The sequence below is a fragment of the Lichenostomus cassidix genome, chromosome Z (genome assembly GCF_008360975.1).
Source record: "Lichenostomus cassidix isolate B80296 chromosome Z, HeHo_3.0, whole genome shotgun sequence".
In the NCBI taxonomy this organism is placed as follows: domain Eukaryota; kingdom Metazoa; phylum Chordata; class Aves; order Passeriformes; family Meliphagidae; genus Lichenostomus; species Lichenostomus cassidix.
Window position 1 is genome coordinate 11,604,958 of NC_139511.1, and position 10,326 is coordinate 11,615,283.

The 10,326-nt window shown below is 39.4% G+C and overlaps 1 protein-coding gene across 3 annotated transcripts; it reads right to left on the reverse strand.

The window, feature by feature from the left end:
• Positions 1 to 767: 767 nt before the first annotated feature.
• FAM174A (family with sequence similarity 174 member A) lies at positions 768 to 9,934 on the reverse strand. 3 transcript variants are annotated; one of them, XR_014846759.1, is made up of 4 exons: positions 9,560 to 9,934; positions 4,639 to 4,773; positions 4,422 to 4,534; positions 768 to 1,242 (listed from the first exon to the last, which is right to left on the reverse strand). XR_014846759.1 is itself a non-coding variant. In XM_085042355.1 (3 exons), exons 1-3 carry the CDS (start codon positions 9,856 to 9,858, stop codon positions 1,221 to 1,223), a joined length of 456 nt encoding a protein of 151 aa, XP_084898481.1. In that variant the 5' UTR covers positions 9,859 to 9,931; the 3' UTR covers positions 768 to 1,220. The 3 variants fall into 3 exon arrangements, 1 of the variants encoding a protein (XP_084898481.1); XR_014846760.1 differs by lacking the exon at positions 768 to 1,242 and adding an exon at positions 1,249 to 4,314; XM_085042355.1 differs by lacking the exon at positions 4,422 to 4,534 and having other exon boundaries at positions 9,560 to 9,931.
• Positions 9,935 to 10,326: the final 392 nt, after the last annotated feature.

A 10,326-nucleotide genomic window follows, 5' to 3' on the forward strand; every position in this document is an offset into this window, starting at 1 on the left:
TCAAACCCACGACAGACATCTTTGGGAATAAATCTGCAGAAATCCACGTGACTGGGTCCTCTGAATTCTCTGGTAATGCACAGCTTTTGGGTGAGTGTGTGTTGTGCCTCTCACTGGCACGGGTGAGAAGGGTCTGCCTGCACAGTACCAAGCTGTACTGGCCGAAGTGATCTCTCTGAGCCTTAGAAACGTTTTCCATAAATGCAGAGGCCTATTCCACTCCACATCCCCCTCTGCAACAAGATTATGGTGGAAACTTCAACACATTAAAAAGGGTGTATCTTCCAGGTCTTAAAGACAGTTATAATTTTTATGGCACTAGCCAGAAAATAACTGTAACTGCTGGAAATCAGCAGCATATATTCATGTAAGAGTTATCACGTATTTCAGTAACAGCTGCTTCTGATGCCAACTTTTCATTTTAGAGTTAAAAAATATTTAGTATTCTCCCAAAGGCTTATCTCTGCTTCATGCAGGTCTAAGTACGGACATCACATGAACTACACCAGCAACACCCTAAAGTCCCTGAGCCACATCTGTTCACACAAGTTGAAGATAGATCTCACAAAAAATTGATGGTTGCAATCAGAAGTCTCAACATGATGATGGTGCAATACTACATTTTACATAGTTATAATAATATCCTTAAAATGTATAGTGTTCAAGTATCACACTAAATGCTAGAAGCACTGTAAACATATTTTATTTTTTCACTGAAATTTACACAAAACATGTTAGTTCAGTTTAAAAAAAGTCTCAACACAGAAGGCAGTCGTTTGGCTTTTTATTTGTAAACAATAAATCATCTCCTCAATGAAAATCAAGTTCTAACAATTCTGAGAAGTCCACAGTGACTACATTTACTTACAGTTTAATATCACCAAAAAGAATTAACATTCCAGATTACTGTAGAAAAAAGTGTATACCACACTTAATGGCATACAAGATTTGTTAACAAGCAAAAAATATCCTGTTTTACAAGTAATCTTGCCTCCAAACAGGTTTTTATCTTAGTGCAGTTAGTACACTCTCCCCATAGGCTATACCTTGACAATCTCTATATACAAAAAGATACAACAAATTGGTACATTACTTATTGCAAGATATTAAGGATGCCATAATATACACAAATTAAATTAGTTCCCCCCCTCTTGCATACCCTCTTGCTTCTTATTTCTCCCATGAAGCAGTCTCCTTCTCTGGTTCTAAGATAAGTTCTTTCACTGAAAGGCACGTACTTCTCTACAATAGAAGAAACAGATGCATTAATCTGAAATGCCCTGTTTCAAGGGGAATTTAGCCTACATTTATAAAGATCACACATTATGAAAGAACCCAGAGAGACATGACATTTTATTATTAAATTTGACTGCAAAAACTTGTAGTTACCACAATACTGTGAAGCAAAGTGCCATAAACCTGCATTCATGTAAACTTTCCAAATAGAAAGAAAGAGGTCATTTAAAAAGGTATTTTCCATGATGAACATATTTTTGAACTTTCAAGGCTCCTGAGTTCCTATTGAAACTTTAGTAAGTCTTGGTAGCATTCCAGTTAGGGAATGCTATAAAAAACTTAAGTAAATTCTTCTTGTACCTTGAAGCACTGAGCAAGTAGTTTCTGTGTGAAGTCACTCAATGAAGATTGCAAACTACTAGTGATATAACTTTGTGATATAACTTTGAAAAACAAAGATGTGGTATTAGTATACTGTACCTCAGTTAGCATATATGTAAAGCTGTATTGCGAGAGACCAAAGGTTAGAATTTCAGGCTCAGGCATTTAATAGTGTGCTACTGAGCAAAATGGCTAAAACATCCTGTTCTGGTAAACTGCCCCAAGCAGCAGCAGCAGAGACTAGTGACATGGGTGATGACGACAGTGGGAGTACACTTAACTTGCATCTATGTTATTTGAGCACACTAGTTCTCACGTAACTCTGAAAGAAAACAGCAACCCTTGAAAGCAGTATTTGTATCTGGAGGCCAGTATACTAACACTAGTATTGTATTTTTTAAGAGAGAAGCCAGTTTCTCTGCCTAGTCTAGGAAAGGGTCTAATACTGTTATTAGCTAACCCAAAACATGCCTATAAGACTTTCTAACATATGCACAGTATTTTGTAAAGCATCACCTTAAAAAAAGATTGTTTCAAGCAAGAAAAATGAAACGAGAGTGAGTGCCACTACAGTCTTTTAACAGGTCACAAAGAAATAAGGAAAACCACATTTTTTATATAAAACAATACTTTTATATAAAAACCGAAACTTGACTACTTTGATGTCAGTAACAAATGTATATGAACATGGAGGTAATAATTTCCTGTAACTGCAATCAGTCTTTTAATGCCTTCAGTTATGAGTTATGAGGGAAAGAAACTTATTAACTAAATAAGCTCAACTGTTGACTCAAAATAAAAACACAACTGTTCTTTAGTTAACAAAACACTAAACTCAAAAAACTACTAAACGCCTCTCTTCCTTGTTCCCAGGCTCCAAGCCTGACTATATATTTAAGTTACCTTAAAAAAAACCCCAACCAACCATACATCTGAATTACTGTAAATGTCAGAACAAAGTGTAATGACATCTCCTGAGAATATCTGAATATCACTTTCATCAAGTTGTCCTCAGTGAGTCTTTGCTTATTCAGGCATTTTGTACTCCCTTTGGTCATTGTGCTTAAGCAGTGACATGAAGACTGATTACTAAGTTTCAGCATACTTTCAAGCAAGTTGATCCAAGGGGAAATAACTCTAAAAGGTACAATCCCAATCAAGATTTTTAAAAAGTAAAATAATTCAAGTACTCTGCTTTTCCAACTATCCTCCCAGAAACGACATATCTCTGCAAAGTCCGAACAGCACTTTATCAAGCTGTTCTACAGAGATTTGTGGAGTGAATTCACATTGTTCAGCACAAGATTCATCATATTCATAAACATTATTGCAAAATAAGGAGTAACTCTTAAAATTTTAAGAGCTTCTCCCCATAAAAAAGGATAGAGTCAGATCTCAGTACACAAAACCAGAGAAAATTACCAATCTTCACTAAATATAAGTCTTTGAAGTCTTTGTTTTCTTGAGTTCCCAGTATCAAAATAAGGACCTCAATAATTTAGGCACATAGTTTCAGAATGATACTGAAACAATAGTTTAGATACTTCCACAATGAAATACTTCAATTTTTTTTTTCACCCTCAGACTGAAGTGTTTAGAAAACAGGAAAGAAAAAAAATCAGCACACTCCCTGAAAGTTATAATTGTATAATACTGTTTGTTAATAATGACTAGCTATATTGTCATTTTATTTCCTACACAAAAACATATTTGGTACTCCTCCTAAATAAGCATTTAAAAAGAGTATCATGTTGACTGGACATCAAATACTTCAATGTCTAGCAAGTATGCTGAATTACAACAGAAGTTAAAATTTAAGGAAGACATTGACGGAATTTCTGGATATAATGTGACAATTACGTATTATATTTTATATATATATATATATACTGGAACAAGACTAGTAACATTGGGTAATGGTAAATGTCACATAATTCTAAATACAGAGGAATGGCAAGTGGAGATATTCCAGCTAGTTTATCTTGGTGTATAGGGGAGAAAAAAATCAAGAGGGGCTTTGACTTAAAAAAAAAATTAAATCAGAAAGATTCCCCCCAGGGAGACAAAGTTAAAACAGACTGGACCTTTCACTTCAAGTTCCAAAACTCCAAAGTTCCTCCTGATAAACAGCAGAACATCTGACTTACTACTCCAATACTTTTAATTCATTTCAGACATCATATACTGCGTTTGCATTTTGCCTGGGAGTTGAATCTGGTTTCACATTGAACAATGTGACTCAATTACTTGCTGTGACTGGCAGAATTCATCTGATCTCTTCTGATACTTGACAGTCATCAAGTAGCCCTCAGTATGAACTCTCATGATAATCCCATCAACTTTTTACTGTACCTTTGCACATGCAATGTGATGGCATTACTCAATAAGGAAAAAATTTAAGTGTGAATTGCATAAATTTACATTTGAATTGATCGTAGTGTTTAAATGTAAGGACACTAAGGAAACATAACAAAAGTTAAACACAATAAGGAAATATAACAAAATTTTCCTGTACCTACAGTTTCATAGAGTAGCTTAAGAATATGAATCTTTCAGTGCAGCAGTAACAAATGTAAAACTTGTTGCAGGATCATCATCAACTAACTGCTGACTACTTTAGCAGTGCGAGAGCAGAATGAAGCAAAGCTGCTTGAAGCCAAACTCATAGGTGAGAATACACAGGAAAAACTGAGGAGCCTCCAAAATAGAAAATAAAAAAAACAAGAGAAAGGTAAAAGCTAGTTGTTGACTTTAACATTCGCTTCAACAATGACACACTGTATTTGTAACAAAAATAATCCTACCTTCCTCTCCATTTCTCTGGAACTCACATGCTGAAGACAAATGGTGTTTATCTTCTTGCCCACTAAATTCTTGCCCATTTAAAATTCAAGTGATCTTGACATCCCTTCTCCAACTATGCATATGAAACACAGTAGTGAGCTTTCTCAGAGAAACTGCTTATCACCCACACTCCTTCACTTCTATTGCTAGAAGTACATTCAGGGTCTAAATACAAACCTTCGAGGATGGTTGGCATCAAATAGTGTTGTATCATCATCATCATCATCTTGTTCTAATGGCGTCAGCTCCATGTTTTCTATGTTCGTATCCAAAACTCCGTATCTTCGCGTTTTTCTGTTTCGCCTTCTGAACCTGAAAAGTATTTTAAAACATTCCAGTAATGTAATTTTTTTCCTACTTTTTGATCCAGTAATGTAAATACTGCTATACTGATACTTAGTGTAAGTTTTTAAAAATTTGTGATGTACACACTTAGCTCTATGAAACTCAGAGGTCAGACAATTCTAAGTATCGACAGTTTACATGAAATGATTAAGGCCAGTAGGAATGTCATCTGTAGTATTGTACAGAATTAATGTAGTAAATACAAAAAGCCTATAAAGTAACTTAGGAGCTAAATATAAGAGCCAGGTAGAAATACATGCAAAAGCATACTTCTAGCTGAGAAAAAAATTGCATTGCTACATATTCTCTATGTGTCTTACACATCTGTAAAGAACAACAGATCAAACCAGGCAGAAACTAAACAAAGCTTTAGCAAAGGCATAACACAATTCATGGTTGACATGGAAATTTTTTATTATAGTTTGTGAAATCTTTTATAGAGATCAAGTTAAAAAAATAGTTTATAATTACACTTTAGAATAAGACAGATATTGTAGAGTCAATGGCTTGTACGCTTCACAAAGCTCAGAACGAAGAGACAGTGACTCACGTTTCACAATTAAGGCACAGTGCTTATCACACACGAGCTGACTGTTTACATCTGCTTTTGTCACTCTCCACAACTTTGCTGCATGGGTCTGGGTCCCACGTGAGCCATCTACACAATGAACCATTCCACTTGACTTTCCAGAACCACACTAACACCCATGGAACAAGCCTTGTTCAAGTTCCAGAACTCGGATCAGTAGACACTTCACCAAACACTGTGCAAAGGCATCTTTTTACAGAATGCTGACAGAGTCACTTTAACTAACTAGCAAACAGCAACTACGTGAAAGCTATAGAACTTAAAAGAAAAAGAAAGCATTTATATCCAGGCATTTAGTTCTAAACTCAAAGGTAGTAACAGGCCTTTCTTTCAGAAACTCCAGAATTTACAAGCTAGGGGCCTACGAAACTTGTTTACAATATTCAGGAACTTAAACACAGAATATTTCAGAGCTAATAAAAAAAAGTGTTAATATGATATCATAGTATGTGCTATCATGCTATATATAATACATTATAGGATTGTACTATGCATAATGGCTTTCCTGTCCCACATTTAGGCACCATTTTAACTATCTTGTCAAAGATATCAAATACAATACTGAGATTCTCAGCTTCAAATTCTGTCCTGAACTCTGGTGTACTTACAAAACTTGTTTAAATACCCTTCTTGAAAGCACACACAACAGCATTCAGTCTTGGTTTGTATTTTCACTATACTCCAGGGAATTATATAACTGAGAAGCAAATGTAACCTTTTTAGAATGGGAAGGAGATGAAAGTACATACCCTTATTCAAAGTCCTCCAATTTCTGACGTTATAAAAATTAATCAACATGACCATTTCCTCCACTTTCAACTACAATGTGAAACAGCATCAACTGTTACCCCAGGCATTTAAGTGCTTTAGCACAGAACAAAATACCCAGCCTTCTCATTTAAACCTAAGGCTAGTAATAAAGACAACAACTTCACCTTTCAGTTCGAGACAAAGTCCCTTCCATGTTCTTCATTTATTTCATCTGTTCTTTAGTCCTCAACATATAAAGAAGTTGTGTACTTCAAAGCACCAAGAAAATTCTAAAACTTTTAGGATGATTGTGATGAAAAAATAAGGTTGTTTTACACATATTTTGACTTTTGTTTTGTTTTCACTAAAGCAGAAGCTAAGTAATTTGGACTACAAGAAGTATTATGGACACCATAGTAGATAAGAAACTACTTTAAACAATGAAAAAATGAAAATAAGAAGAGGCAGTATATGCTACCATACAGTCAATATTTCTGTCAATCTCACTATATGCTTTACCTTTTTTCCTTAATGGGTTAAAATGGAAAGTGAGTTGCTACTGTGAGTCGAGAGTAATGTAAGGCAGTCATAGCAACTGTCTAGACTGTAGATAATGCAAAAAAAAATATGACAAAGGTGGTGCAGATTTCTAGATTCATGCAAATCCTGTTGAAAAAGGGATAAACAAATCATGTGCAATTCAAACCCTTCTTTATATAGGAATTAGTCAAAAAACTACAACTATAAGAATACTGAAGATGCTTATGTACCATGCATGTTTGGTCATAGCTATGACTCTAAAGCAGTATCCTGAGTGTTAACAAAAACTAACTTCAATCTTTTACTCTAAGACTGTTATAAAAAACAATAGCTCAGCTGGAAGGGACCTACAACTACTATCTAGTCAACTGCCTGATCAATCAAAAATTTAAAGCATAGTACCATGGGTATTGTCCAAATGCCTCTTCAACACAGACCTTCTCTCTAGGAAGCCTGTTCCAGTCACTGACCACCCTACCAGTAAAAAAATGCTTCTTTATGTCCAATTTATACCCGCCTTGATGCAACTTTGAATCATTCCCAAGCATCCTATGGCTGGATCTTAGCAAGAAGGGATAAGATAAGTCCCTCCTTCCTCAGGGACTTGCTGGGAGCAATAAGGTCACCCCTCAGGCATGCTCTTCTCCAAACTAGACAAACCCAGAATCCTCAGCTGCTGCTCACAAGACAGGCCTTGCAGCCCTCCCACCAGCTTGGCTGCCCTAGTCTGGTTGTATTGAAGTGCCTTAGTATGCTTCTTACTGCACACAGTACTCACAGCAAGGCCATGACAATGCTGAATATAGTGGGACAATCCCCTCTCTTGACTGTCTGGCTGTGCTGTGTGAGATGCACTCAAGGGTGCAGTTTGCCCTCTTGGCTGCTGGGGCACATGTTGGTTCACACCAAGCTTGCTGTCAACGAGCACTCTGAGATCCCTCTTTGCATGGCTGTTCTCCAGTCACGTCTCTCCCAAGTAATAGTACTGTCCAGTGTTTCCCTGCTCTAGCTGCAGAACCCAGCACTTGCTCTTGTTAAATGCCATGCCACTGGCGATTGCCCAATACTCCAATCTATCTAGATCCCTCTGCTAGGCCTCTTCCACCTTGAGAGTCAAATGCACCTCCCAGCTGGGTGTCATCAGCAAAGTTGCTAAAGGCACATTCAACTCCTGTCTCCAGAGCAGAGTTTTGAGCAGAGCTGACCCTAGAACTGAGCCCCAAGGAGCACTACTGGTGACTGGGCACCAGCCAGACGCAGCCCTCTTCACTACAACCCTAGGAGCCCTATCATTCAGCTGTCTTCTCACTCAGTGCACCACAAACTTGCTCACCCCACAGCTGGAGAGGTTGCCAAGAAGGATACCATGAAGATCAGCATCAAAAGCCTTACTAAAATCCACAAACACTACATCCGCTTTCTTCCTTTCATCCACTGGGCAGGTGACCTGCTTGAAAGTTTGCAAAAAGCTGTCAAGTTTTTATGTCTTAGAACAAGATATGTCTTCATGCCAAGAAACCTATCCAAAAAATGGGTCGTTTGCACTAAATCTATAGGTATCTTATACATCCACTGCAAAAACATTTCAGCTACAAGTTCAAATTCAAAAACATACAGTTAACCCATGGCAAATTTTAGAAGAAAGATGCAGCAGAATTACAGAATAATATGAGGTATTAAGCTTCCGGTTTATAGTTGCACCTAGGAGACAGCACTCCAGTTTAAAATGCAGAACAGCATCCTACTGCCAAAACCAGAACATCAAGTAATTACCACTCATCTAGAAAATAATGGCAATCTGATCATTTTCTTCTCCAGCTCCTGCAATGCCAGGCTTTTATTTACTTACCTGGCCTTTCCATAGTACTACTCACAGCTCCAAATTGAATGGGCTGCTGTTAGAAGATACACTAACACTGAGAAGTGCCCTTGTGTATTTTCATTTGCTTAAACAAGATTATGGCACTTCCTTTAAGATATTATATTATTGAGATCTGCATCCTAATGGAAATAAGACTAAAATAAAGGCTTCTCAAGAGTGATCTTTAAAAACTGTGGAACAATCAAAACATCCTAGATAATTTAGAGTGTATACCTCAGTACATGACATACACAGAACACTGTCTTTCAACTGTCTTTCTAGGTTAAATTATGCAGGTACTAGACACAACGAGTATATCTAAATGCAATGAAAACTACAGAGATCTTGCTCCATAATTGATGTGCTTAATGCATAATCACACACTTGGGCCTTGCCCTAAAGAGTTCAAGTTAAAGCATGAGAGACAGAAGTAAAACTGCAAGAACAAAAAAACCAGTGTCAAACACTGTACTTAACTGCAAAAGCACATCAAGTTATGTGGTCAGTAGTTTCCATGAAAAACATAAAGGCAACTAACTGGCACTGCAAGCTTTATAAGGGCCCTTTTCTTAAAAAGACACAAAATAGGTTTATTTTACTGTGAAAGAAAGCATAGAAGATGTTTACTAAGCTGGGGAGAAGGACAACTTCGGTAGTTTAGCAAACATATAAATAATGAGAAGCAAATAAATAAAACATATATAATAAACAAAAATACAGAAGATTGCAAACGGGACAAAAGTCACTCACAGAACGTACTAAATAAATTTAGGTGGGCTGAGGGATGCGCACAGTGACAAGTCCACCCGGAGAGCACAGGAGGGAGTCCGGAAAGGCCCAACACCGGCTGTCGGTTACACGAGCGGAGCCGACAGAGCTCCTCCCCGCCTGGAGCAGGAAGCGGCACCGGGAGCTTCCAGCGCAGCCGGGAGCTCCTCGCCCGCCCCTCACCAGCCGCGGCGCCCGACACGCTCCGCAGCCCGGCCGCGCCCGCCCGCGCTCCCCGCCCTCACCGCACGGTCCGGATCACGAAGTAGACGATGAGGGCGGCGCTGGCCAGCACCAGCACGGACAGGGCACGCTGGGTCATGGGCTCGCCCTGCTCGGGCGGCGCCGACACCTCGGCCAGGCGGCTGCTGCTACTGCTGCTGCTGCTCCGCGTGGCGGCCCCGCCGGCCGCCTCCGTGGGGCGCGGGGAGGCGGTGGCGGCGTCCCGGGGGCGCGGGGCTGCAGCCTCCTCGCAGCGGGCGACCACCAGCAGCAGCAGCAGCAGCAGCCCCGCCAAGAGCTGGGGCAGCGCCGGCGGCCGCATCTCCCCGCGCCTCCCGCCCAGCGCGGCCCCGCAGCGCGGCCGCAGCCCGCCGCCGTCACTGCAGCCGCCGGAAGCGGAAGCGCCCCTGCGCTGTGTCCGCCATGTCTGGCGGGGGCGCCACCCTTTTAGTGCGGGTGGTCAGTTACAGTTGGGCGCGGGTGAGGAGTTGCTGCGAATGCAACACGTTTAAGGCTGGGTTGTTTTTGTTGTGGTTTTTGTTTGGTTTTTTTTTTAACCAGTCCTCTATTTTAGCCTCATTCTACGTGCAAAAGAATGGAAATTTTATAACTGACTTCAGTGAAAGCATAAATGTTACAGAAACTTCCCAGTGTCACCATTTATAAGACTCCCTGGCAGCCACCTCCCAACGCCAGAGCTGTCACTGCTGACATCGAAGCCTGATATAAATGAAACCACGGAGCTGGCTTCCGTAAAGGGTTATGAGGTTTTTGTTATGGTTATTGGTTG

Coding starts and splice junctions, on each gene's coding strand:
- FAM174A (XM_085042355.1), bottom strand. CDS start 9,858: ATGCGGCCGCCGGCGCTGCCCCAGCTCTTGGCGGGGCTGCTGCTGCTG. Junction 4,774..9,559: donor TTCGTGATCCGGACCGTGCG/GTGAGGGCGGGG, acceptor AATACTTTTCAG/GTTCAGAAGGCGAAACAGAA. Junction 1,243..4,638: donor GATGCCAACCATCCTCGAAG/GTTTGTATTTAG, acceptor CTTCTATTGTAG/AGAAGTACGTGCCTTTCAGT.